The sequence below is a fragment of the Trichosurus vulpecula genome, chromosome 5 (genome assembly GCF_011100635.1).
Source record: "Trichosurus vulpecula isolate mTriVul1 chromosome 5, mTriVul1.pri, whole genome shotgun sequence".
NCBI classification, from domain to species: Eukaryota; Metazoa; Chordata; class Mammalia; order Diprotodontia; family Phalangeridae; genus Trichosurus; species Trichosurus vulpecula.
The window spans coordinates 89,535,877-89,563,679 of NC_050577.1; the positions used below are offsets into that span (position 1 = coordinate 89,535,877).

Here is a 27,803-nt window from a genome sequence, read left to right on the forward strand (position 1 = left end):
CCTCACAACTTAGCCCCAACCTACATTTTCTGCCTAATTGTATATCACTTTACTTTGTACCCTCTACAGTCTAGCCATTCTGTCTTGCAGTTTCTCACAGATTAGAAATTGAGGCTCACCAGAGGGTCACGGGAACTCCCTTTCTCATCCCACACTTTTATACAGGATGTTCCCTGGGTTTGGAATCTACTACTTCCACATCTTCACCTCTTAGATTTCTTATAGCTCATAGCTACGTTAAGCCTTTTTTTTTGATTGCCCCCATAGCTAGTGCCTTCCCCCTAAAAAGCATTTATTTTGTATATATTTTTCATGTTTATTCTCTCTCTCTCTTTCTCTCTCTCTCTCTCTCTCATGTTCATTCTCTCTCACAAAGTCTCTCTGATAGAATTTGAAAGCAGTGAAGTTTCATTTTTGTCTTTGTAACCCTAATTTCCAGCAATAATGCCTGACACATTGAAGATGCTTAAGAAATGCTTTAGAAATGCTTTTTTATTGATTAATTTGAACAGAAATCCAAGTGTAAAAGTAATTCTTTTAAAAAATGAGCAAAGAGTAAAAATGTTCACGGTAATGGTTGTACACATAGCTAGAAACAGTGAATCACAGTTAGATATAAGTAATAGAAAATGAAGTAAAAGTAGGACTGCAAGAAATTAAATTGGTGGTCTAGTATTCCACTATGAAATTTGTAGTGTGGATTGACTGTTCCGTTATTAAATTACTGTTTTAATTTTAACATGATTTATTTAATATTTTCAATAATCTTAAAAAGCAAAAGAATTCTATTGTTGTCATAATAGAAGTGAGAACTATGAATTTCTTGGTAATAACTTAAAGTATTTGATAAAATAATTTTCTCCCCATATACAAAGGCCAAGTGGTTTAAAATATGAAAAGGCCAAAGAGTGGAGGATACCATGTGTGAATGCTCAGTGGCTTTGCGACATACTGCTTGGGAACTTTGAGGCCTTGCGGCAGGTGCAGTGCAGCCGCTACACAGTGTTCAACCTGCAGGATCCATTTGCTCCTACTCAGCATTTAGTTTTAAATCTTTTGGGTAAGTAAAAATTCAAATACTTCAAATTATAATTCAAAGAATGAAATACAAAATGTTATAGAATTATTGAGAAAAAATACTTGGATAACAACCTAGCAGTGAAAACTGATTATACTTTTCTTCATCTTCACATGTATGAGGCTTTTAAAAATTTCCATCCCATAATTAACTGAAAGCTACTTAACTTTGAAATCTTACCCATATTAACCAGTGAACTCGGCTTTATGAGCCTTTTGTTTCTCCCTACAGAGTTCCTCTGCTTATTATATTTTTTTCTTTTTGAGTTTGAAGGACTCATAGAAGTTATCTTGTCCAGCTTCCCACTTAGTGCAATAATTTTCTCTCCAGCCTCTGAGAAAAATTGCTTTCTAACCTCTACCTAAATATTGTTAGCAAGGGTGAGTTAGATATTTGAGAGGGCTCTCCCCAACTACTTTTAGATAGCTATAATATGTAGATTCTTTATGTTGATCCAACATGTACCTCTCTGTAATTTCTATTATTTGTCCTAATTCTGCCCTTTGAAAGTACACAGAATAAATCTATTCCTATTTTCACTTAGTAATAGCTCACATTTTCAGTGTTACCACAGCTCTGTGAGGTTAAGTATTATTATTATTTTACAGATGAGGAAACTAAGGCCCATAAGTTAAGCGACTTGCTCAGGATCACATAGCTGTTAAGTGTTACTGCTGGGGACTCAGATTATTTGACTCTTTTTGAAATCATTCCCATTCCTATCTCACCAGTTAAGATGATGCTTGTTCCATGAAACTGCCTGCCCAAATGAAATAATCTCTCCTTTTGTTATAACTCCCATAGCAATTAATAGATATTTTATTATAATTTGTATACTAATTTTTATTTGTATACTTTATCTTCCTTATTTATAAGTTCCTTTAGGACACAGAATATCTCATCTATGCTGGTTTACCTTTATAACTCCTCTTAGTGCTTAGCACAGTGTCTTACATAGAGTATACACTTAGATATTGAATGGATAAATGCATCTTTATTACCTATGCCACACTATTCACTCATATTGGACTTAAAATTACTTAGAATTCTTAGGTCTTTTGGGTAGAGTTATATTACCCCTAATGGAGATAGTAACAAACAAATGGGTTTTCAGAGTAGGAGAATTCTGCATGCTGAGGTCAGTGGTTTGACTGTTGGGTCAGTTCTGACCTACATACATTACCTGATTATCTCAAAGGGCTTTCAGGCTTCTTTCTCCAAATGATTAGAATACCTTCAAATTTTCAAGAACAGAGAAGGCTTTCACAGTAGAAGCTATTCTTCTGCTATATTCCTTAATAAGAGTACATCTCACCTGTTTCTAAGAAGCTTCAAGATGATAATTTCTAGCCCCTTGAAGACCTTCCCAGTCATCTGATAGTAGGGAAACTTGCCCAGGCTTTCTGATTAGAAATAATCTGAACCCTGTACTTAAGTAGTATTTTGCCTCCTTCTGGTAAATGGTGAAAATATATTCCCTTGATGTGTTTATACCGAGATTATTTCTGATAATTGCTAAAATTCAGTATGACTGGGTTTCATAAAAAAATAAGTGCAGTGTAATGTGTTTTTCTTTATGTAGAAAGAGACTTTCCCCTAAATTATGTTTCTAGTAGTGGTAATATGGGAAAACATCCTGCGCATTGTTTAGTGGCGTCTATTTAGAAATAACTTACCCAGGGGTTAAGATGTAGGTGGTAGCTTTAAAAATAAAGTTTACCGACTAGCATGGAGGCCATCATAGACTCGTTGGCATTAGATTGAAACCACATGACCTAACCAGTCATAGAGAGAACATGAATATACTACATGTTTATATGAAGGCTTCTTTGTTATAATGATCCAATTGTAAAATCTTGTATTTCTCTTAGATGCATGGAGAGTTCCATTAAAGGTATCAGCAGAACTACTAATGGTATGTTGTTAATAACCACACTTTGTTTTCCATTTTAATAATTTGTTAAATATTCTAAATTGTAGATTCATGGAATAAATTTAAATAGAGTAAATAGAGTAACATGATAGGTTAGTAGAGCAAAAGTTATTTCTAGCAGCTATTTGTTTTTCCATATCAGTGTGTATTATGTTTTAATCATTGCTAATTAAATATTGGATTTTTAAAAAATAACTTTGGTATTTCTCTCTCATAATTATTTAACTTTAGGGTTGGCATTATGGATTTTTTTGCATTTTTTCATGTAGAATCTTGAATTAGGCAGCTCAAGCCTGTTCTACGGGATGCTGTATAAATCTGTTTTTTACGTACACACACACATACGTATGTATATGTACGTGCTTCCATTTTCCTTTTATTTAGTTTTTTATTTTTCCCGTTACATGTAAAAACAATTTTTAACATTTGTTTTTAAAACTTTGATTTCCCAATTCTCTCCCTTCTTCGCTTGCCTCCCCATCTTATTTTTTGTTGCAGAGTTCAGAGTTTACATTCATTAATTCCGTTTTACAATTTCCCTATCATAAAATAGGGGAGTTGGATTATTCTCATTTTGTACAAGTACGTAAAATGACTTTTTCGTTATGATCAAATAACGAATTGGCCTAGAACCTGGTCTTCCTAATCTAGGGTTCTGGTTACTATATTATTTTTAAGTGTGATTTTGGTACCACTGTTGATCTTTGAGCATCTTCTGAGTAATCTCTGTGAGTGTCCTATTTTATTAATGTTTATAACAACTTGACAGTGTTTTATCTCTTTGTTTTGGGCATAAGTGACTATTATATTTGATTTGTCATCAGAAGTAGTAGTATTTTTCTGACAAATAGCACGTTATGATTGCAGAACACTTTACAATAAACTTGTTAAGTGTAGCTGGTGTAAGTGTCATTCCCATTTGTAGATGAAGAACCTGAGACATAGAAAAATTAAATGACTTACAAACATTCATATAACTAATAAATCTCAGAACCAAAATTCTAACCCAGATCTCGTGACTCTTCGGTTAATTGCTCTTTTGACTCTCAATACATTGCCAACCTGAAAATCAGATAGGTGAGGTGAATCATGGTCATCAGAGTCTTTATCCTAACAAGCACAAATTTTATCTTATGTGTACTTAACTGCTTTTGGAAGCTCTCTGGCATTTTTTTCATTCTTAAAATTATAACAGTTATTATAGTGTATGTAATAAAGTGCTTTTCAAACTTTAAAATGCTATATAATTTTTCTTTATTGGTCTGGATACTTTTTTTACAGATTACTTGCACTGTGTCCCAGCCATTAGAGCAAGACGAATTGGGTAATGTTTAATTAGTATTACCTTTAAAGTTCATTTCCTTTTACTTTGTAGTTAATTTGGAGACCTGGTAGATTTTGAAAATTAAAAATGTGTATACATGAAGCATACTTTATTTAGGAATATAAATGTATTTAACCAGAATACTATAGGTCTTCTAAGAATAAAATTCCATTTTTAATGGGGAAAAGTCCTTTAAAAATCGCCACTGGAGAATGTACTACTTGAAATTTTGATGTTAAGTAATAAAACTTTTTCATTTGTCTTTAACAAAAAAAAACTCAAAATTAGACTAGGCTTCTATCATTAAAATTTCAAAAATGTGTGTGTGGAGAGAGGTGAATGGCATTGTTTCTAAATGGATTGTGTAGTAAGTTCCTCCCCAATACCTAACACAATGCCATGGATGTAGTAGGCACTTAATAAATGCTTATGAATTGAACTGAATTATCTTCCCAACTCCAGTCCCTAGCATGCAGTAAGTACTCACTTAAATAGGCACTTAATTTATGAGGGAAAAGGAGGGAGTAAATACGTCTTTATAGAATTCGTGATTAGCGTAAGGAGAAGGGCATTATTTCAGTTGTTTTCAGTGCAGTAAGTATTCATTCAGTGTCTCTTATGAGCAAGTTACTGAAACAGTCCTTGACCTCCAGGAATTTATATTGTGGCAGGAAATAACAGAAATAGTTAAGCAAATATATGTATATGCAAAGTCATTTTGGAGTAAGAGAAGCACTAACAACTGGGAAGATCAGGAAACACCCTGTATAGGAGATGGCATATTAACATCATCACCCTTGAAAAGAGTCTTCTTGATCCTGGGGACAGCCTCTGCAGAGGCAGGAGATGTAATACTTTGTTTGGAGAATAGAAGATAAGGGCAGTCTAACAGGAATATGATGAGTGTGAGGGAAAGTTTTGTGAAATCAGTCAAGAAAGTTGGAGCTAAGTTGTGAGCAGATTTAAATGTCAAATAAAAGAATTTGTATTTTATCTTACAGTTAATAGCCTCTTTGTTTTTTTAACTTTTTTCAATTAACAAGCGTTTATTTACTCTCTTCCAACTCACTTCCAAGATTCAGTTCATAACTCACCTTCTCCAAGAGTCCTTTCCCAGCATACCTTGTACTTCCCCTTCCCCCACTACTACCTTTGATATTAATTTTTATTTACAACGTATACACCTTTTTTTTTTTTAAACACTGTGTATATTTTGTTCAGACTTAATTGTTTGCATGCTTCCTCCCCCATTAGGTTGTGAGCTGGCAGGGGAACATGTTTTTGACTTTCTTCATAGCACCACCTTTTTTTTGTAAAGCCACTGCCCTGGCACTTAATAAGTCCTTTTTGACAGGACTGAAGCTTGGCATTATAGTATTTGTGTAGATGTGTGTATGTATAATACACATATATAGGTATATTCATAGATATTTCACAATTTCAGGTGATGCCACCATCATTTAAACTGGTTTGTAAATTTTTTAATGTATATAAATTAATATAACACAATAGAAATTCTAAATAGTTGTCTCCTGAAGGCCTTTGTTATACAGATGTCCACCTCAAAATTAGGATCCTACTTTAACCTCCAGTAGATAGATTTCTAAATAAGTTTGTCAGATTAGCTAATTGTCACCTTGGAAGCCAGGGGGGCCTAGATATGAGGGGATGAAATAGGGGAACAGGATTAACCTAAGGAAGAAGATAGCATGGCTTAGATCTCTGCTTGAATCCAAATCTAACAGTTGATTGTTGATGCACATAACACATTTGCAAGCCACAAGAACATTATGTATCATGATTAGAATGGCATGAAAAAAAGTCAATGTGGAGAGACAACAAAACTGGTTAAATACAATGGTTGGTGGTAGTGTGCTATACAGTTATCCCTTCCATATTATAATTTTCTTCTTTGTCTGGGTCGGCATAAGAAATTACATGGGAGTTTTGTGGAAGCTACAGATGATACTTCCAAGGTCAGTAGGCAACACAAAAAGTTTAGAAACGCATAAAATTTGTATAATATAGTATTGTATAATATAGTTTATGACCAAATACTTAACCCAAATTTTACAGTAAGGTATGATAAATACCCTATAAAAGAAAACGAAAAAGAAATCATCATATTAAAGATAGGAAACATTCTTGTCTCAAAGTACATTTGGAGGTGAGGGATTGGTGAGTGTTGTCTGAGATATATTTCCAAACAATGTATCAGTAAATAAAGTAATTTAGAATAAATGAAAAATTGTTGCGGTAGTTAGATATGAATTGATGAGGATGACGCATAGGTTCATGGCTCTTATAACGGAAAGGAAAATAGCTTTTGATATTAAGAGGCAAACCAGAGTCACAGAGCTCCTAACAGTAATTTAATGATTATATGCAAGATGAATGAACTTGTGCTTTCATAGGGAAAAAGACTCTGATAACCATTACCCCCAAACTGCTCCTGTTTTTTTGGCACACACTTTCATAGAATTAATTGGGGAAAATGGTGCTATTTCTAACCATTCACCAATGTGATATCGCTTCATTATAACAGTATAGTGGGTGCAAGAGTTATTTTAACTTGGTAACAGACATTTATAAGGAGGGAAGAGTTGAAGATGACTCTAAGGTTATAATTTTTTTAACCTTTAAAATCTTTAAAATTTTTCTTCTCTAATTTTTGCTTTCCTTGTCCAAGCAGTATTTTCGCTGTTATGGCTCTTGTATGTTTGCTTGTCGAAAAATAAACACATAAACCATTTTTAAGAAAGTCAGCCTCTAAAATTATTCCTTTGTAAATGTATGATTGAAACAAAATGTTTTAATTGTAGGGTATGAGGTTACCTCCTAAACTGAAACAGAATGAAGTAACTAACATCCAGCCTTCTTCCAAAAGAGCCAGGTAAGGGCAGTTTTAAATTATTGTTGCTACTTTTCATTGTAGAATAATCTTAGATGTATTTTAGAATGACAGCACCTCTTGAAAATCTGAATATTTATAGCAAAATTTCAGTAGTTTACACTTAGAGAAATTTTCATTCAGTATTTTAGAATACATTATCACTTACCTTACATCTTTCTTATGCATTAACAGCTCTATCTCATTTTAGTTAAAGAAGTAAAGTACCCAAGTTGGAATAATAGTCTAGGGCACCATTTTCCAACCAGTTATTTGTTGTTCTGAGATAATGTCCTGTTGTTCCGTGTTTGTTGGTTCTCCTCTTCCAATTTTTGACCAGGAAGCTTGAAGTAGTGGAGTGAGGAGGAGGAGAAGGGTGTGTGTGTGTCTCTGTGTGTGTTTAGTGGAGAGAAGGGGTGCTGTTTGGTAAGTTCTCGGATTCGTCATAGATTGAAAAGGTTTAGAAAACATTAGTCCATAGTGACATAGTACTGATAATTTAAGAAAAGGCAGAACTACAGGTAATATGTTTGAAAAGTTCTGGTGACTCTCACTCTCTTCTAATTATTAGAAAACTCTTTAGAAGTTTAAGGAATGGCTTGAAGTATGGTTATGCAGCTTAAAAGAGGTTTAATATATTTTCAGTGTAATTTGTATCACTATTTAACTTTTGTTTCTATTTTTACTTATTTGAGGTTTCTTTACCTTCCCTTTTCACAGTATAGGTTGTATTTCTTTTTGTTTTTAAAGTAAAATTTGAATTATGTTGACAATATCTTCAGGAGAATGATTGAAGTATCCTAAATAAAACTTTTTTTAACATTGAATTTTTAGAAGTCCACGGTTTATCTCATTGTACCCTACATTAAGAAGAGTTTTAGGGATAATCTAAAATTTATGAAAAGAAATTTTACTTTAGGGTAGTCTATGTTTCTTGAAAGATAATCAAAAACTAAAACTCAGGTATGAATTGGGAGCTATAAGAGCAATTCATTTCTTTTTGGGTTTAAGCTGCTGTCTTTCTTTTTTCCTTGACTTCCTACTACTATTGATCTAAAGCAGTACTGTTTAAATGTGGACATATGTACAAAAGAGAAAAGATCACTATTTGTATAGTATAGCTTTGTAAAATGAATACGAACTCAACAGATGCAAAATTTTTTATTTAACTAAAATTTGGCACCTCCTTTCTTGATTTTTTAAAAAATGAAGGCTTTTTGTTTTCTTTGGGGCATAGTAATAGAGAGTTTGTTATAACTAGAAATTAACTTGACTTCATGGTTCATATCAAGTTGTGTATTTTTTTTGTATCTATGAAAATAAAGCTGGGAAATAAATTCTAAGATAATAGAGAAAGAGTAAAGATTTCAGTGGCTTTAGTATGCATAATATACATCCATAGCATATGTGCCTAATATAGTAAATAATATAATTTATTAGGTAAGTATAAGTTTTAAAAAGAAAACTTTTCAAAGTTATGTGCATCCTATTATTTGAGCTTCTTAAGGAGGCAGAATTGGGGGAGCTAGGTGGTGCAGTGAGTAGAGCAGGTCCCTAGAGTCAGGGACCTGGGTTCAAATGTGGCCTCAGATACTTGACACACTTACTAGCTGTGTGACCTTGGGCAAGTCACTTCCCCCACCCCTGAAAAAGAGACACGATTATATTTTTTAATTAATGACATTTGAAAATCCAACTCTATCTATAGAATTTGACATGTAGGAAAGAAAATTTCTTCACTGTCCAAGTCATTGATCTCCAGATATTTGGTTTTATTAAATCCTAGGGTCTTTTCCATCCCTCAGTATACAAGATATTTCAGAAGTCTTAGTGGGACTGCACTACCTTTGGGATATTATGTATGTGTGTTTCTCTAATGAAAACAAAACTTGCAGCACTGTGGCAGGCTTTACAGAGTATTAGGGATAGAGAGGTACATTCCACGAATTCAGACAAATTGTAGTATGTGTTAAATCCTCAGAAGTCAGAAATCTAGTCATAATTTTAATAGTAGTTGTGCTAGGACTTGTAAAAAAAGTAAAAAAAATCTCCAGTAGTTTGTGCTTTTCAGTGTAATGAAACTCTCAGGAATTCAGAAGTAAGAAATTGTGGTATACTTTTGTCAGAAATACAGCATGATTGTTTTTTAAATGCTGTAAGTTAGGAAAAACATTAAAGTATATCTGCTTTTATTTGTAATGTTGGGGACTATTTAGTGCATATGTTTCATAGAATAACTTTTGTAAAGATATTTGTAGTTTTAAGTGAAATAAAGCCTTTTTTTTGTATTGTATGTATTCATTTTGTAGAATTGAAGATATACCACCTCCCACTAAAAAGTTAACACCAGAATTGACACCTTTTGTGCTTTTCACTGGATTTGAGCCTGTCCAAGTTCAGCAGTATATTAAGGTGAAAATTTGCTTTGATTTTTATCTGTAATGTATAGAAACATAGCAATTCGCAGTGTTCTTGCTGTTGTTTTATTTGGGTTAACTATGTACTATTTTACCAAATAGATTTCATCAAAAGGGAGTGTAGTATTGATATAGCCTACTTAATTCTACATTATTATTTAAGCCTGAAATATGTGCTGTCTTGTTACTAGAAAAATTTGGGCCTGATGAATATCTACTTCCTGAATAAATTAGAGGAATGTTGCTATTTTCAGACCACTGGAATTCCATTTAATAAATTACTATTCTTTTCTCTACCATATCTTAGTAACCTAACAGAGTGACTGTTTCTTTTCATCTTCTATAGATATACTGAGATATTAGCCTTCTCAATAAGATCTAGCCAGTTTTTAATCTATAATTTCAATAAAATATTTAGAAACATAAGTTTCTGAAATATTTTTGAGTGAATCAGTCTTTTTCCCCCATAGTAAAATAGTATTAAACCAATGTAACATATACTGTATTTTCCTGTTTTCTTTCCTAATGCTGAATTTTAAAGACATTTTAAATAGTGTACTTTGAAGCACAGCTTAATTTTGTGCCATCTTAAGAAAATAACTATAGTCTTCATGAGTCAAATTTTTTTTTAATTTCATGTTCATGTTTTTTCAGTCAATTTTCATGTCATCATTCTTGAAGAGAAGATAGCTTTTTAGTATTCATTAATAGCATCAAAGATATCCTCTTTGTTTATTTACTTTTTCCTTACGTATAAGAGGAGTTCCAGGTCCAACAACCTAGAAATCTTTCTTACCATGAAATGAACAGTGCCATTCAAATCATTAATGTTAATCACAGATAAAATCATCGAAATGTATTATTGAAAATATGATTGTGTATATAACCTATTGTAAAAATGCAATTATATATATTTAAAAACCCACTTCACTTAGAATTAAGTGACTCGAAGTATATATTGTTAACTTTTACATTATTTTACCTTTCCCCACAGTGGTATTTTTATTCTGCCTGCCGTATTGTTTTTTCTACGGCTGTGAATTATTTCATACATTTGTTGTAGTCTTTGTAATGCTTTGACTCCAGTTGAATGGAATACTGCTCTAAAATGCAAGGTTAAAAAAAAAAAAAGGAAATTACCTAATTTTATTAGGTATGTAAACAATACTATATCATAGTTTTTTTAAAAAATAAATCTGTCTTGAGATTAGACTTCATCTGTTTTACACCCCATTGATAACGTCTTTATAGATTTTTAACTATTTAATTTCTGATCTTACTATGTTTGTACAACTTTTAGAAACTCTATATTCTTGGGGGTGAGGTAGCTGAGTCTGCACAGAAATGCACACATCTCATTGCCAGCAAAGTGACCCGCACTGTAAAGTTCCTGACAGCAATTTCTGTAGTAAAGCATATAGTAACTCCAGAATGGTTAGAAGAATGTTTCAAATGCCAGAAATTTGTTGGTAAGTAAAAGCACCAGTAACATTTTTTAAAATGCCAAATGCAAAAGTTTAATTAAACCATTGGGAGTTGATTTGTTCCAAAGTGTTCTAGATGTAATTATTGTATAATCACAAGCATTAAGCTTCTATAATTGTGAATAATATGTATGAATTAATTAAAATCTTACGATATTTCAAGCTTTGGCAACTCTGGCGCCTACTGCTATTTTAAGATAAATGCAATCTGGTTGATGTCCTTTTTCTGCCCTAAATAGAAGCATCATATTAGTAATGAAAGTTTGGGAAGTGTCTCAAACAGATCAGACAGACAGAGACACATGCACACACACACACGCACACGTATATATACACATGCAGACCTCTTTGTTTTACTAGAATTGAGCTTTACTCCATTTTCATCCCAACAAACATCTAATTTGTTCTTTAATCATTTAATAATCATCAGTTAATACATGAATTTTGTGTCTCAGGATTCCATTTCTTTACATTTTCAGATGAAAAATAAAAGGTTAGGATATTTGAACAGTATTAGGAAAGAAAAATTACTTTTATAACATTGCTTTATTTTTTGTTAATAATATACTTGGTTACAGATTCTTCAGTGAGAGATGGAGGTAAACTGTGAGACTACTATTTCTTCACTTGTAGTCTAGCTATAAAAAATAAAATTGCCAATATAATGTAATCTTTGACTAAGGATTGACTTAGATTCTCCCTAAGGAAGAATAGGCTTACGTACATGTAGTAGAGAGTATGGCCGTTACCTTTCCTGGGACCTATACATTGTAGAGTATTGTGAGTGAAGCCATAGGACTTGTTAATTAGTCAGTCAGTAAGCATTTAGTAATTGCCTAGTATGTGCCATATACTGTACTAGGTACTGGGGATTAAAAACAAATCCCCCCCACCCCATCAGAATGCAATAGTCCCAGCCTTGAATGAGCTCACATTTTTATCACAGCTGACATATACAAGTATATATAGAGTAAATACACAATAAATACAAGGTAGTTTAGGAGGGGAAGGTACCAGCATCTGAAGGGTGAGGGAAAGAGTATCAAGAAAGACTTAATGTAGAAGCTGGAGACGAGGCATGAAGGAAGTAAGAAATTCTGAGGCTGTTGTGAGAAGGGTGTGGATCTAAGCCTTTGGGGACAACCGCTGCCAAGACAGATAGATAGAAGGTAGTATTATGTATGAAGAATAGTAAAAAGACCAGTTTGGTTGGACTTCAGAGTGTGAAAAAGGGAGCAATGTATAATGAGCCTAGAAAAGGCAGGCTGGGGCTAGGTTGTGAAGGACTTTAAAAATCCACTAGAGAATTTGTATTTGCCTTAGAGACAACAGGGAGGCCCTAGAGTTTATTGAATAGGAGTGTAACGTGGTCAGAAATATATTTAAGGAAAATCATGTTGGTAGCTGTGTAGAGGATGGATTGAAATGGTTGAGATTTGAGGCAGGGAGAGTAATGAGGAGCTTCATGCCCAAGCAACAAGTGATGGCTTTGAAAGTAACACAAATGCGACAAATACGAAAGATGTAGGGGCAGAAATAGCAAGGTTTGAAAATTGAATGGATATGTGGTGGTGAGAGAGAGAAGCCTTGAGGAAAGCCTTGACTGGAAAGTTAGTGGTACTCTTAACAGAAATAGGGAAATTTAGAAGAGAAGTGAGTTTTGGGCAAAAGATAATTCTGTTTTGGACACACTGAGTTGGAGATGTTTTGGGACATTGCTTGAAGTGTCCAAAAGGCAGTTGAAGGTGGGAAGGAAGAGAAATCAGGAGATTAATGAACTGGATTGGGAGTCATTTGTGTGAAAATGAATGAATGCATGCTTGAAAGTATGAATAAAAAGCATATATTAAGCATTTACAGTACCATGTACTAAGCACTGGGCTAAGCACTTGAGATACTAGTAAACCATGGGAGCTGACAGGATCACGAAGAGTAAGCATAGAGAGAGAGAACAGAACAGAGCCCTGAAGTATGCCATAGTTAAGGGGGTGTGATATGAATGGTAGACCAGAAGTGAAATGCACTTAATGATTATTACCTCTGTATGTGTTGACATGAAAAAAAGTACAAGGAAGACTATATATATTGCAAGTAAAGTTGGAGAAAATCTGGGAGGTGTGATAAAAATAAGTTCCACTACTGTTTTCTAGCTTGAAGGGTAGAATCAGGTCCGGTGTTGATGGTTTAGTTTTTATATATCCTAATTTCTGTTGCAGATTGTAGACTGTGCTCTGTAATGACAGGAAAAGAGCTTTATAATAGCAACTACAAATCCATTTAAAGGCATCTTTGGAAAGAAACAGGAGACAGGCAGTACTTGCCCCAAACTGCCATTGCCATCTTGACCACCATCTCCCCTTGGACCCTGATGGAGGTAGTTTAGGATCCTGAGTCTAGGAGCTTAGGGAATAACAGTGTCTTCAAAACCAGCAGACCTCTTTCCAGCCCAGTCCCCAAAGCCACTATCAAGAATAGGGTGAAATTGTGGAAAAGTGACCCGCTTTCCTCATCACCAATAACAACTGCTCATCACCCTCTTATTGTTACCAACAGGGAGGTAAACATAGGAGCCTTGGAGTGGCAGCAGACCACTGGTCTTACTTCCACACTAGCCCTCGTAGCCATTACCAGAGTAGGGGAAGGGGTGGCCAGCCATCCCCACCATCTGTTGCCCAAAGGGCAGTCAGGATAACCTTGTTAAAGCAGCAAAGCACCTTGGAGAGAAAGACAAGAGGCAGCACATGCCAGGCAAGTCAAACCCCACCACTGCCTTGACCACTACCTCCCCCAGACCCTGATGGCAGCCTACAACCCAGAACTCCAAGAGTCTTGGGAATGACAGTGCTCCAGCTCCAGGCCTCCAGCCATCACAACCTCTTTGGAGATTCAATCTAGTAGATGCTTGTGTAGGTATGACAGCCACAGCTGTTGCAGACCCAGAAAAGAAAGCTCTTGTCACCACTCTTTGGCAGTGTCAGATGGTTCAACATCTAAAACTGATATGGTTTTAGGAAATGACATTATTAAAGAAGAGGCATTAACGTCTGTTTTGCGACTGTGTTCCCAAGGACCATGGGACTTTTCCTTTTAACTTGGAGCTACAATGTTCCATGTGTGTTATCTTCCCCATTAGAATATGAACTCCTTGAGAGCAGAGACTATTTTACTTTTTTCTTTGTATCTCAGCACTTGTCACAGTACCTTTTGACATAGTGGGCACTTAAATTCTTTACTCATTTATTCACTTACATGGTTAGAGCCCTGCTATTTAAAAAAGCCATTTTCTCCTTACAGAAAGTACCTAGGAAAGATACTAGCTATTATTAGTAGTAAAGATAATACTACTGTAGCAGCTGGTAACCCTTCTGAAGTACTTTACACAGAGGAGAATTCCAGTGGTGATAAACTTTGTTTCCTTTCTTATTTTTCTTGGCACCAAGGGCCATGTGTAGTACTAGAAATGTCTTCTGCCATCTTTGTCATATGAGCTGTGAATTGGGACAACGTGAACTAGTGGAAAGAATAAAGAAAACATTGGTTCAGGCCTCCCTTTTGTCATTCACTAGTAGGATGCTTGTATGTATGTCATTCACCCTCTCGAGGCCTCCGTTTTCCTTGTGAAAACGAAGGCACTGGATTCTTTGTGGCCTCCCAGTTTTGTTTTGTTTTTTCACTTAAATTCCCTGAGCGTTTATGATGCTGGTGTGTATTCTAGGTATTTGACCAATATTTTTTTACTATTCTGTCCATACTTTAATATGAAGCTAACACCCTGAGATAGGTTAAGGGTGCATTATATAGCCATGGATCAAAATAAAGTCAACTGTTTTTAGTGTAGAGAACAGGACTAGAGAGAACCTGGTAACTTATAATGAGTTGAGGTCGAGAGACAGTTTTTTATCTTTTATCTCTCCATAATCCAATCAGTTATAGGTTCTGCCATTTCCATCTTTACAGCATATTTCAAATACATTTTGTCCTCTCTTTTTATATTGCCAATACCTGAGGGTTGTTCTTATTACTACCCACTTGGGCAGTAGCCTTCTAGTTGGTGCTTCTGTGCTTTCTATAGTGCAGTCTATCCTTTATATGAAATTGCTGTATGATCTTTCTTATATGTAAATCTGTTCATGTTGCTCCTCCATTTAAAAAAGTTAAGTAACCTCCTGAGCAAATAATAGACTCCTTCCTCACTTTCAGAATCCTCTTCAACCTGGCAAAATAATGCTTCCAACCTTATCTCAAATTATTATCCTTAATACCCTCTGTATTTCAGCCAAACTGGATAGTAATAAAAAGATCCCAAACTATCTGCCCCCTTCCCCCATGCTATTTACTCTTAATCCACTTGTCTACATGAACTCCAGAATTACTTTGTCTGATTGTGATCTTTTATCAGTCCATTTTTCCATATTCTTTAAGACCCTAAGCTTTCTGTCATCCTCCACTTTACCTCCATTCTCTCCATCCCTCCATTCTGTTGGCCATTTCCCTCACACTGGCTACTTTTCTTGCTTCCTTAGGTCAACCCTTCAGCTCTCCACTATTCTGTTCTCAAATCCCATCCTGCTTTGTTCTGGCAGTGACTTCTTGCCAAACCCCAATACCCTCAACATCTATCTCTGCTTCTATTCATGTGCTCCTGAATAGAGTTCAAGAAAATCATGAAATTGTGCTGATTAGGTCCATTACAACATTTATATTATCTGGACCTTTACTGCCACAAGGCAATCTTTATTGCTGCAGAGGCAGCTGGGTGGTGCAGTGGGTAGAGCATTAGCTATTATTATTGTTGTGGTCGTTTTTGCTAATTGCCAAATCCAATGGTCTTTTCTCAACCCTGATCCTCCTTCATCTCTCTGCAGCATTTGACAATGTTAATCACCTCCTTCTGGATATGCCTGCCTCTCTAGGTGGTCGTGATTCTACTCTTCTGGTTCTGTTTCCCAAGCGCTACTTTTCAGTCTCCTTTGTTGGTTCTTCATCTGGGTTATACTCACTAAACATGTTTGTCCTCTGATGCCCTCCTCTCTTTTTCCTCTGTGCTGTTTTACTTGACTGTCTCATCAACTCTCAAGAGTTCAATGATCATGTTTTACAGATGATTCCTAAATCTATGTATTCAACCCATCTCTTTCTCCTGAGTTCCAGTCCTGCATCATCCACTGCCTTTTGAATATTTTAGTGTTCATAGGCATCTCAAACTTAAAACAGAATTTAATTATCTTTTTCCTACACCCTCTCCTCACCCTAACTTCCCTAGTACTGTTGGACATCATCATCTCTCAGTCACCCTCACCCCCAACCTCAGGGTTTACTCAGACTCACTCCATATAACCAGTTTATTGCCCAACCTCATCATTTTTGGCTTCACATCATCTCATATATGTCCTCTTTTCACTCATAGCCACCACCCTGGTTCAGGCCCTCATAATTTCTCAATTGGACCAATGCAGTTGCCTTTCTGATTTGTCTCCTTGCCTCATAGCTGCATCTCTCCCCCCCAACCTCTTCATTCAGCTACCAAAGTGGTTCCCTATCAGGCCCAGAAACAAAGATGAAGTCCTCTAATGTTGAAAACTTTTCACGACTTGGCCTCTTCCTAACTTTCCAGTATTCTTGTGCTTTATTCCCCTCCACATTCAGAACACTGTTCTCCTTGCTGTTTCTCAAACCTGACACCCTGTCTCCTGCCTCCTTGCTTTTTATACTGGTTGTCTTCTGTCTGTGGAATTGTCTTCCTCTTCATCTCTGCCTTTTAGTTTTTTGGCTTCCTTCAAAAGCAGGCTAAAATCTTATCTACTCCACGATGACTTGCTGCCTGGTCCCCACAGCTGCTAATGCCATTGTCTCCCACTTATGTTGTGTATATCTTTTAACCTAGTTATATATGTGGTAATTATGTGAGCCCCTTGAGGGTGGGAATTGTGTTTGCCATTCTTTGCATCTCTAGCACTCAGTGTAGTACCTGGCGTAAGAGCATGATAAATGCTCATTGATTTATTTTATATTGTTTGATACTTTCCTGCCATTTCCTAAACCTGGAATGCTTTCCTTTCTCTGATCCTTCATTGGTTGAATTCCTGCTGATAGCTTAAAACCTAATTCAGATATGACTTCTTCCATTAAAATATTTCTGAATTTTTCCATTTGGTGATAACCTTTACCCTTGACCTCACATAACACTTTTTTTTGTTATTCACCACTGTGCTTATATTGTATGTTATAGTGATTTGTGTTTTGTATTATGAATCGTATTGACATATTATAGTTATCTGTCCTCTGCTAGACTGGAGGGCAAGATTTTTTTTTTTTTATCAAAACATTATATAGCTTTCTTAGCATCTAGCAGACACTTAAAATGTCTGCTGCTATTGTATAAGTGTGTGCATATATGTGTATAGAAACACAAAGACATTAAAATCCTAGATCTCTATGTTAATCATTAATTTTTAACACTTTGGATAAAATTGTATTTAAAAAGTAATTATCTAGTACAGCCCTCCTATTCTGCTGAAGGTCCAAGAGTTGAAGTAGGTAGCAAAATGTATAGAGTTCTGGACTTGTACCAAGGAAAATCTGAGTTTTAGTTATTACCTCAGATGCTTACTAGCTTTGTGAGCCCAGGCAAGCCTTAGTTTCTTCATGTGTTAAACTAGCATAATAAATATAGCACCTACCTCACAGGGTTGTTGTCAGGATTGAATATGATATTTTATATATACACATACACAATGTATAAGTTATTGTTGTTAACAGCCTAATTAGGAGAGGATTTTATTCTAAGAAATTTGTAGATGTTTTACTAGTACTAAGCCATGAAAGTAGCAATGGAGGGGTTAGAAACCATAGGAAAAATCTTAACATGTAAAATTTGATAACCCAACTTTATAAGTACCAGAGGTATAAACATCGGGGCCTGCAGCAAACACTCTGTGCAGGCTGAACCTGATTAAAATGTAATTGGGAAATATTTAACAAAACAAGAATATAATAAAACACAGGTAACACACTTTAAAACTTAAGTCGTGTAGCCCACAGAGATTCTTATGTACAGAATTAGTGGCCCCCATTTTTATTTAAGTGTGGCACCACTGACTGAAACCCACAGGGAATTTTATTTGGAATAGTATAGTGGACAGGGCACTGAATTTGGAATCAGAAAACGGGCTTTAATCCCAGCTATGACACTTAGTTCCTATTGACCATGGGCAAGTAAATTAACTTTGCAGTGTATTCAGCTATATGACGAGGGAGTGGGGAGTTGATGTTCAATAGAAGGCCTCAGCTCCATATCTTATGATCATGGGGCCTCTTCATAAATTTCAGTGCTTTTGAAAGAAAAAAATCTTGAATTGAATTTTGAATCTAAAGTAATATTATGTAGTCAAGATATGCTCGCAATATATACTACTCATGCATGCACATAAACATACATACACATTGTTCCTCTCCTCCCTTTTCCTCTTTCCCCTCCCTCTCTCAACACTGAGTTTGGAAACTTAGAGAAAAAATAACTTTTTTTCCAGCAGCCTCTAGATAAGAGTTGGACTTGGGAGTAAATCACTTGCAGCTGGGGAAATAATTGCTGATTTTTACAAATGTTCAAGATCAAGGGCTGTCACCACATAAGTCAGTTATTTAGCAACATATTTTTTGAAGTTAAATTTTCAGATAAGTATTTGACACAACAGATGAAAATAGGATATTGAAACACTTGTTAATAATATAATTTAATTGGCAGCTTATCTTCCCCTAGTTTGGTTATTCTGGATATGGATTTCTAAACTGGCCCCAAACTCTGCCACTAACTAGTTATGTAGTCTTGAATAAGTATCTGTATATTTGTTTTTCTTTCTGTTCTAATTCTAGTCTGGGGCAAAAGGAGGTAACAGGAGTGTTTAGGGAGATTTAAGTTGGTGTACCCCTCTTGGGAAGAACCCAGAGGAAATGAGTGCAGGTGCCAGAGACTGTGTGAGTGTGCCTGCCTCTGGCTCCTGTTGGGATGTAAGGGGAGTGTATAGTTGGAGTGGGGAGTGGTCAGAGATTTCACAGTTTACTGGGCCTTCATTTGCTTCTTCATGAGGAATGAGAGAGGGCTGTGGGTGAGTTTCATGAAGCATATTTCATCGTGTTTATTGTCTTTTTTCTAGATGAACAGAATTTCATGCTCCGAGATGCTGAAGCCGAGGTGCTCTTTTGTTTCAGTTTAGAGGAGTCCTTAAAGAGAGCACACGTCACACCACTTTTCAAGGTAGGCAGGACTTTCAGGCAAAGGGATTGTTAAAAAATAGAGATGGTTTCATGACCTGCTTCATTCATCAAGTGAAACTCGATTGAAACCCTTGCCACTGAAAATGTGATAGAAACAACAATCCATGTTTTATAAAATGTGGTGATTAAAAGAAATTCTAGTAAGTCATGCCTTCAGGTCAGTGGTATAAATTCATTTTTAAGGTCAAATGCTAGTGATTTTAGTAAAATATAGTTGTTGTAACACTAGCATTCCTGTAGTTTGAAAGAGTTGGTATTTTAAATGATTAGAAATATTAGTGTTTAGCATTTTGATCAGTGCATACCTGAGAATTTAGAGCTCATTTTAGATTTTTTTTTTTGCAGGGGGTTTAAGGGAGGGCAGTTGGGGTTAAGTGAGTTGCCCAAGGTCACACAGCTTGTGTGTCATGTGTCTGAGGCTGGATTTGAACTCAGGTCTTCCTGACTCCAGGGCTAGTGCTCTACTCACTGAGCCACCTAGCTGCCCCAGAGGTCATTTTAGATTTAACTCAGCATGAGATTTGTAAAGTTACTTTTAAATTTTTTTTTAACAAATTTCCATGAGATTTTACATCTAGACCCTTTATTCATTGCATAGCTACAGAAATTAATGTGGGAGACTAGTAGTGAGATAAGAAGATACTAATTGAAAACATATCTAAATAATTCATAACCAAAAAATTTTAAAATATTTCAGAGATTAAAAGGTTTATTTAGTGTTAACTTTCTGGCCTCTTATTTGTCCTAAAATACAAGTGTTTGTGTCTTTCAAGTAAGGTGACCTGTTTCAGGGTGCAGAATATTATGCATCAGAAACACTTTGAGATAATAGATACAAATGTATTATATTTAGAACAGCTCTCCCCCCCCACCCCAAACTCCAGGCATATTAAAAATGGTTATTATAAATAGAGTGTAGCAAACTGTTGTGTGCTGTGGACCATAGTGAAATGAGGTCTAAGAAAGGGAGAATACCCTTTGGTGCATGGTGGTTGAAGGATTAAAAAAAAAATTAACCGGCCAAATTAATCTTTTCTATTTCTGTGTGTGACCAAGTAGTGTTTTATTGTCAAATGGAGATAAATGCATCTAAGTAATGAATGTGGTCAGGTGTGTGTCAATCAGCACATCTGGTAGTTTGTTTTAGGATGCCGTAGTTGTGAAGTATCCGTTTAGTTGAAGTATTTGTTGGGCACCTACTGTATACTGCTCGAAGCAGTGGACAAAACAATTTATGTTTAAATCATTAAAAATAATTTAGGAAATTCTATACCTCGTTCTTAATTATAGCTAACCTGTATATGGTGCTTTAAGGTTAGCAAAGCACTCTACAGATATTATCTCATTGGATCCTCACAATAGCCCTAGGAGGTAGGTGTTGCTATGATTACCGTTTTACAGGTGAGACAGTGGAGGCACAGGAAGAATAAGTTACTTGCTAATGATCACACAGATAGTATGTACCTGATGCAGGATTTGAACTTACATCTTTCTGACTCCTAAGTCCAACACTATCCATTATGTCTCCTCTCTTTCTGTCAGATAGTTAACTTAGTAGTAGATTAATATCTTATTGATTGGAAAGTACCTGATATATACTGAAACAGAAACTTACTAACCTAACAGCATTGGACTGCCTATTAGTTTGGTTTTATTGAGTTTTCAACTTGATTCACGACTTACTTTCTCTTTTTTTGCCCTTAGGCAAAGTATTTTTATATTACACCTGGAATCTGTCCTAGTCTCTCCACCATGAAAGCTATTGTAGAATGTGCAGGAGGAAAAGTATTATCTAAGCAGCCATCTTTCCGTAAACTCATGGAGCACAAGCAAAACAAGGTGGATATAAGTAAAATGATTTCTTAGATTAGTCATTAACAGTTTGTAAGTCCCATTGTTGTGCATTAGTTGGACTCATTGTTTTTTCTTCCTTAGAGTTTGTCAGAAATAATTTTAATATCCTGTGAGAATGATCTTCACTTATGTCGAGAATATTTTGCAAGAGGAATAGGTATGATCAGATTGTCGTTAAGACTTTTTGTGTATTTGTCACCATGTGATTGTTTTTACTTTATTAAGTGATTATTTTTACTATCTTTCAGATGTTCATAATGCAGAATTTGTTCTTACTGGAGTGCTGACACAGACATTGGACTATGAATCATATCCTTTTCAAAAGAGATTACGAAATATTTGATGGTTAAAGTGACTTTCCAAGAATAAGAAAACAGTTAATTTTATCCCCTTTCTTGCTTTTTCAAAACTCTGTCTTTTATTATGGTTTTACAATGGTGCTAGCAGTACCTCTTCATATGTTTCATCATGCTTTGAGTTTCAACCAGTTTTGTAGAATAAGAAAGTGTCTTTAGTTCCGCAGAAGATTTGTTTTAGATATGGCCTTTATGACTAACGTACCATAACTCTAGAATTTACTTATGAGGAGAAATTTTTTTTTTGGTCTAGACTGTAGACCTATACTATCATTTATTTCCCTCTGCCAATACAGAATGGTAACTCTTCAGTGATTTATAATTTTAGATTGTTTCAGGGTGCACTGAGTGATTAGGTCACACAGCCAGTCTGTATCAGAGGCAAGACTTAAACCTGGGTCTTCTTGACTTTAAGGCTGGGTCTTTATCCAATCTAACATACTGCTTTTTTGAAGACAATTATGTAAAATTGAAATATGTTGGGAAAAGCATGCAGAATGGAACTGGGTTTTTTTTTTTATAGTGGCTCACATTTATATAGCGTTGTGCAGTGCTTTATGAAGCACTTTATGAGAGCGTTTTCTTTGTAGGCATAGTGTGAGATTGGTAGTGCAGATGTTTTTATCTTAGTTTTACAGGTGAAGAAACTGAGGTTACAGTTGGTTGATTGATATGACTGTGGTTACATAGCTATTTAGCATTGAAAGCAAATATTTTGACCCCCAAGTCCAGTGTTACTTTATGAGCTTGGACAGACTTTGGGAGATAGTGGAGGATAGAAAGGCCTGGCATGCCGTGGTCCATGGGGGTCATGAAGAAATGGACAGGACTGAATGACTGAACAACAACAAAAATAACCAGTGTACTTCCATTAGATTATTCTGTCTCTTTTCTTTGAAGGACCTTTCATTATAAAATACTTAAATCATTTTCCAATTTAAATATTAAAAATTGAATATACTTAGAGGTGAATTGTTATCAATACAAAAATAACCCAAGTCAGAATTTTCCTTTTGTCTTCTGGTTTCCTTTATAGTGAAAATATCAAGGTTTATGGGATTCATTTTCTCTAATAATGTCTCCTCATTGGTCACTGGAAAAGGATTTCTCATTTAAAGTAATATAAGATAAATTTATGTTTATAGATGACCTGAAAATGATTCTTAGCTCTCATTGCATTCTCTACCATTCTGCCACTGTCACTGAAGGAGTAGGAGGCAGCCAAACAGAACTGAGGCCATTTTGCATTTTTTGTTGTTTCATGTATTACCGTGGGCAAAGAGTGATGTAACAAATCGCCTCCCTTCTGGGGATGAGTTTATCCTTACTTACCTGAGCTTATCCTTGGAAAGAGATTTAACTGTGTTTCTTAGATCATACTGAAGGCCTTTCTGGCACAGTAGAACATAAGTGAGCTAGGGTGGCACTGGCAGAGCCTTTGAAAACCTAGAGTCACCTCCAATGAGAGTGAGCTGTTGTAATAGGACTTTGAAGAAGTCAAATCAAAAAGACTTTAGCTTGAAGCTCTAGGTGAGATTACTCCGAAAACCATAATGCACTACACAGAGAATAATAATCCATATTTCAAAAGCGTGAACCGTTAGGCCTTATTGAAATGCTATTTATACTCTTTTTATAGTAGTTGATAGTTTTCAGAGAGCCCTTTAACTAAAAGACTATTATAAGGATTAGATGGTATGATGTAAGAGAGTTAGACTTGCTGTAATTATCTGCATTTTATAATGAAACCTAGACTCAGAGAGGTTAAATAAATTTCTCAGGATCTTGTGGCTGAGGCCAAAACTTGTATCTTCTAGTTCCTAGTCTATACTCTTTTAACAGTCTCATATTGTGGAGAATTTACTGTTTCATTGGTCTTAAGATGCAGGCATCACAGGAGTGCTCCTGATCTCATAGAATCGAGGAGTGAGGGGGTTTAGACATCTTTTGGATCAAGAGCTCCTTTTACCTAGAAGTGAACCAAAGGCCTTATAGCTGAAGGAACTTAAGACACAGTCACAAAGTAATTAGACAGCAGACTTTCTTTCCATAGTAATCAGCTTCTTCTGGGCCTTATTTCCTTTCTGCCTCTTCACTCACCCTTCCTTATTCCCTCCCTGTTTCTTTAGCTTTCTCCATTCAGAAGGCACAGTCAATCTCAGAGGTTTGTATTTGGCCATAGAAAAGAAATTTTTAGTTTCTCACCAGAGAATTTGCCTTCTTGACATCAAAGCCCAATCTAATTTTGAGAAATAACTGATTAGTTGTTTCCTTATTTTCCTGGATCTGGCTCATTGTGTCCTTGAACTGTTAGACCACTGCATACCAGAGACAGGACCAACTCTTTTGTCACCCTCTATATTCTTTTTGCTTACTGTATAGAATGAACAGTTGCAGACATGTGCAACATTATAGTAGTAATAGTGGTTGTAGTATTAGTACTATACAACATAGTAGTAGAATTAATTATAAAAATAAGCAATAATAGCTAGAATTTATGTGATGCCTTCTGTGTGTGTCAGGCTAAGTACTTTACAAATGTTCTCTCATTTAATCCTTACAGTAACCCTAGGAGGTAGGTGCTATTATTATCCCATTTTACAATTGAGGAAACTGAGGCAAACAGGATAAGAGATTTACCCAAGGTCACATAGGTAGTAAGTGTCTGAGGCTGGATTTTAACCCAGGTCTTCCTGATTCTAGGCCCAGCTCTCTCTGTGCTTGCTACACCACTTAGCTGCCATTGTTCTCATTAGTAAGCAACACATTTTATTTAGTGCTTATTGTGTGTTTGGCACTGTAGAATAAAGGCCTATTCATACAGCTCATCCTGATGGAGAAGTGTTTTGAATTCTTGAAGGCTATGCCAGTGGAGCTTAAACTTTAATATAAAGCCTTCAGGGGAGGTGCCAAGGAATTGACTTGAATTTTGTGATCATAAGATCAAACAAGTTCATAGAGATTCATCAGCATTTTGGCTATAGAATAGTAAATTTTGTTATCCATGACATCTTTCAAAAATCAGTTACATAGAGGGGATGCAATCTGTTGTAATGGAGGTTGGTGGTAGTGGTTGTCAACAAAATTGCAGAGCTTTGAAGCATTGAAGCATTCACTAGCATCAGAGTTTATTTTGTGAGATTAGATTTTCTGTTCTTCCCCTCATGCAGATGTGAGGAACCTTTTTCTGTCGAGAGTAACCTAAATGCAAATTATTTACAAGTTTATACAAGAGGCAATATGTTGTGAAGAACAGAAAATTACTGATACAGATTGGCTGCTACTTCAAAGATTTGTCTTGGGACAATGAGAGGTTAAGTGACTTGGCAGCTAGTGGTGCAGTGAATAGAGTGCCAGGCCTGAAGTCAGGAAGACTTGAGTTCAAATCCAGCCTCAGACACTTGCTACTTATGGGATCCTGGACAGTTCCTTAACCTCTGTTTACCTCAATTTCCTCAACTGTAAAGTGGGTATAATAGCACTTACCCTTGAGGGTTGTTGTGAGCATCAAATAAGAGAATTGTTTTTTGAATGCTTAGCACAGAGCCTGGCATTTAAGAGGTGCTACATAAATGCTTATTCCCTTATTCCTTTCTCCCTCATCCAGGACTTGAACTTGGGTCTTCTTGACTCTTCAGCCTAGATCCTCTACTACAGAGCATTGCCTTTTCTGTGATAGCTACTTAAATGAAAGAAATAGGATTGGTAGGAAGGAAAAGAGGGAAAAATTAAAAGGAAATGAGATCATCCTACAAAAAGGCACGGAGTGAGAGGAATGGTACCATGACTTCCTGCAGGGTGGTACAGCTAAATGCAGTAGATTTCTAGGAAACTTGAATTCTGAACCAACCACCTTGTTTTGTAGAAAAGAAAACTGAGGCCCCAAGGTAATTTTCAAAATTACGATTTTAACAAGTGTGGGTATAGATGAAACTATTGCCACTTGTTATTTGCTGAAATGAAATTAACATGAGGACTAAAATTGGCCTAAAGGATGGAAACTTGTAATCTCTTCTAGATAGAATCTTATTCCTGTCTTTCAGGCACATAACTATAAAGCATAAGCCTATGTGTTTGTCCTCTAGCCATAGGAAAAGCTTACCAAGTTACTTTTTTGTTTGATTTGGTATATTTTGCCAGTAGTTTTTTTTTTTTTTAAATATGGTATATTTCATGAATTTGCATATCATCTTTGTGCAGGGGCCATGCTAGCCTTCTCTGTATCATTCTTATGTGTGTTGGCAAAAGCAGCACTAGTAAATTTTCTAATGTAGAAAGAGTAAAAGGTTTTGTTATCCCCTCATTGGCCATTTGTCTTTTTCCTCTTTATAATCCATTTTAACCACTTCATTAAATTAACTCACCTTCTACTTTCTTTATCTGAAAAACTATGATTACAGTAGTACATGACAGTTATTAAAAACGTCGGTAATTTCTTTGAATAACTTGGGAGTAAAACAATAAAAAGGAATTAGAATTAAGTATTTTTCAGAATTTTAGAGTAAAATTAACTTTGTAATGATTTTGGTGGAGAGAGAGCTGGACTTAGATAAGGTGATACCAGCTCTATCACATATTATCTGTGGAAGAGTGGGCACGTCACGTCACATTGCTGAGATTTGATTCTCTCATTTGTAAACTGGAGATAGCTTGTAGTACTCATCTCACAGCACTCTTGTGAGAAAAGTGCTTTGTCAACATTATTATACTATTTAGAAATGAGCTAACTCATTGGTGTACTCTGCTTTTTCTTAGTAATAACATTTGAATCATTTCCTTTTGGAGACTGCTCCCTACAAATAAAATTTATATCAATTAATGTAAAATTCAGTGCCATCATCTTTCAAGTACTTTGTTTTCTTAAAAATGTAATCATTCCCTTTTTCTGCTTTTCTTCTGATACTATCCAAATGAAAACCTGTTAGGCCATTCCTTCCCTTGCAAAAATAAAAAATGCTATTTAAAGTATATCAGGTAACCTGGAGGAGAGTAGACAGAGGGCAGTATGTATGCACAGTCTGAAGACAAAAAAGTGTCACAGCCTTCTTTGACACTGTATACTTTAATAACCTATGAATAAAACACCTAAAACTGTATTTTAAATTAGACATGTAAATTTAAGTGTGTATCTTACATTGTTTTCAAAGTTATTTTCCTCAACAAGCCTACATATAAATTTACTTGATGTTATCTGAAATGTGACCTTTCTTCAGAGCCTTTGGAGCACAAAATCTGGCTGTCGTAGCTACCGGATAAAATTAACCAGTGCTTCCTGCAGATGCTCTCGTTTTCCAGCTGCTTTCTTTAGGTGGCAAGCCATTTAAAGCAGGAAAACAAAATACCTGCATCTTATTAAGATGTGTAATTTTATTCTGAGGAAACATAAATTATTATGTTTTGTATTATATGAATTTAAGAGCCCACATTAGGTTTTATGATTCCTTTGCCAGTTTTTAAAATGTTTTTATAACTGGTATAGAACTTCAACCAAAAGCAAAATATGGGTGTAAATAAGGGCCTTGCTATCTCTTTAAATTATGAATGTTGAAAAATTAAAATGTTTTGTACTTTGATTATTTTTATTTCTTACACTGTTTTCTTTTATATTGATATCTTGCCCAAGTTTTAAATAAATGTAATTTTAAACTTTACCTAAAATGTGATTCTGTTTTGACTGTATGTAATCCTGGTTTAAGGAATTTTGAACAGTCAGTCTTATAAGGTTTTGAAAACATTTTCTTAAGTTAAAACTTTTTTCTGAAATATTTGATATTCTGAGTAAATCAAAAAGAATGTGCAGGTCAGTAATATTATGCCATTGTAAATTAGTATACTATTAAGTAGATAGACTGAGTAAAATACATATAACATACTAAGGTCTCATTTATTAAGGAAAATATTCTAGAACCCTAAATATAATCTGGTAGTATCAGGCAAAATAGTTTTAAATGCTAAGTAATGTTCCTTGTGACTTGACCTTACGTACAACTGAGATGTTCCCTAAAATTTGTGTCTGTTGCCTGGCATGTTGGTGCTTGCCTGTAGACTCCCTGCTGCTGGAGAGATTGAAGCAGGTGGATCACCCAAGTTCTGAGCTATAGTAAGGCTAATGCTAATTTGATATCCATACTGAATCCAGCACCAGAATGGTGAGCCCCAGGTAGCAGAGGGCATCAGGCTGCCTGAGAAGCCC

General features: G+C 35.4%; 1 protein-coding gene and 1 pseudogene across 2 annotated transcripts in view; one reads left to right on the forward strand and one right to left on the reverse strand.

The window, feature by feature from the left end:
- PAXIP1 (PAX interacting protein 1) overlaps window positions 1-27,222 on the forward strand; it is an 87,174-nt gene extending 59,952 nt beyond the window's left edge. For both annotated transcript variants that reach the window (XM_036760470.1, XM_036760471.1), the window contains 10 exons: window positions 876-1,060; window positions 2,950-2,993; window positions 7,158-7,228; window positions 9,535-9,637; window positions 10,943-11,111; window positions 19,280-19,380; window positions 21,105-21,239; window positions 21,336-21,411; window positions 21,503-21,563; window positions 26,780-27,222. In XM_036760470.1, coding sequence (XP_036616365.1) covers window positions 876-1,060; window positions 2,950-2,993; window positions 7,158-7,228; window positions 9,535-9,637; window positions 10,943-11,111; window positions 19,280-19,380; window positions 21,105-21,239; window positions 21,336-21,411; window positions 21,503-21,563; window positions 26,780-26,795 — 961 coding nt within the window. In that variant the 3' untranslated portion in view covers window positions 26,796-27,222. The remainder of the gene's footprint in view (window positions 1-875; window positions 1,061-2,949; window positions 2,994-7,157; window positions 7,229-9,534; window positions 9,638-10,942; window positions 11,112-19,279; window positions 19,381-21,104; window positions 21,240-21,335; window positions 21,412-21,502; window positions 21,564-26,779) is intronic.
- Window positions 25,766-25,862, reverse strand: LOC118852449 (annotated as a pseudogene).
- Window positions 27,223-27,803: the final 581 nt, after the last annotated feature.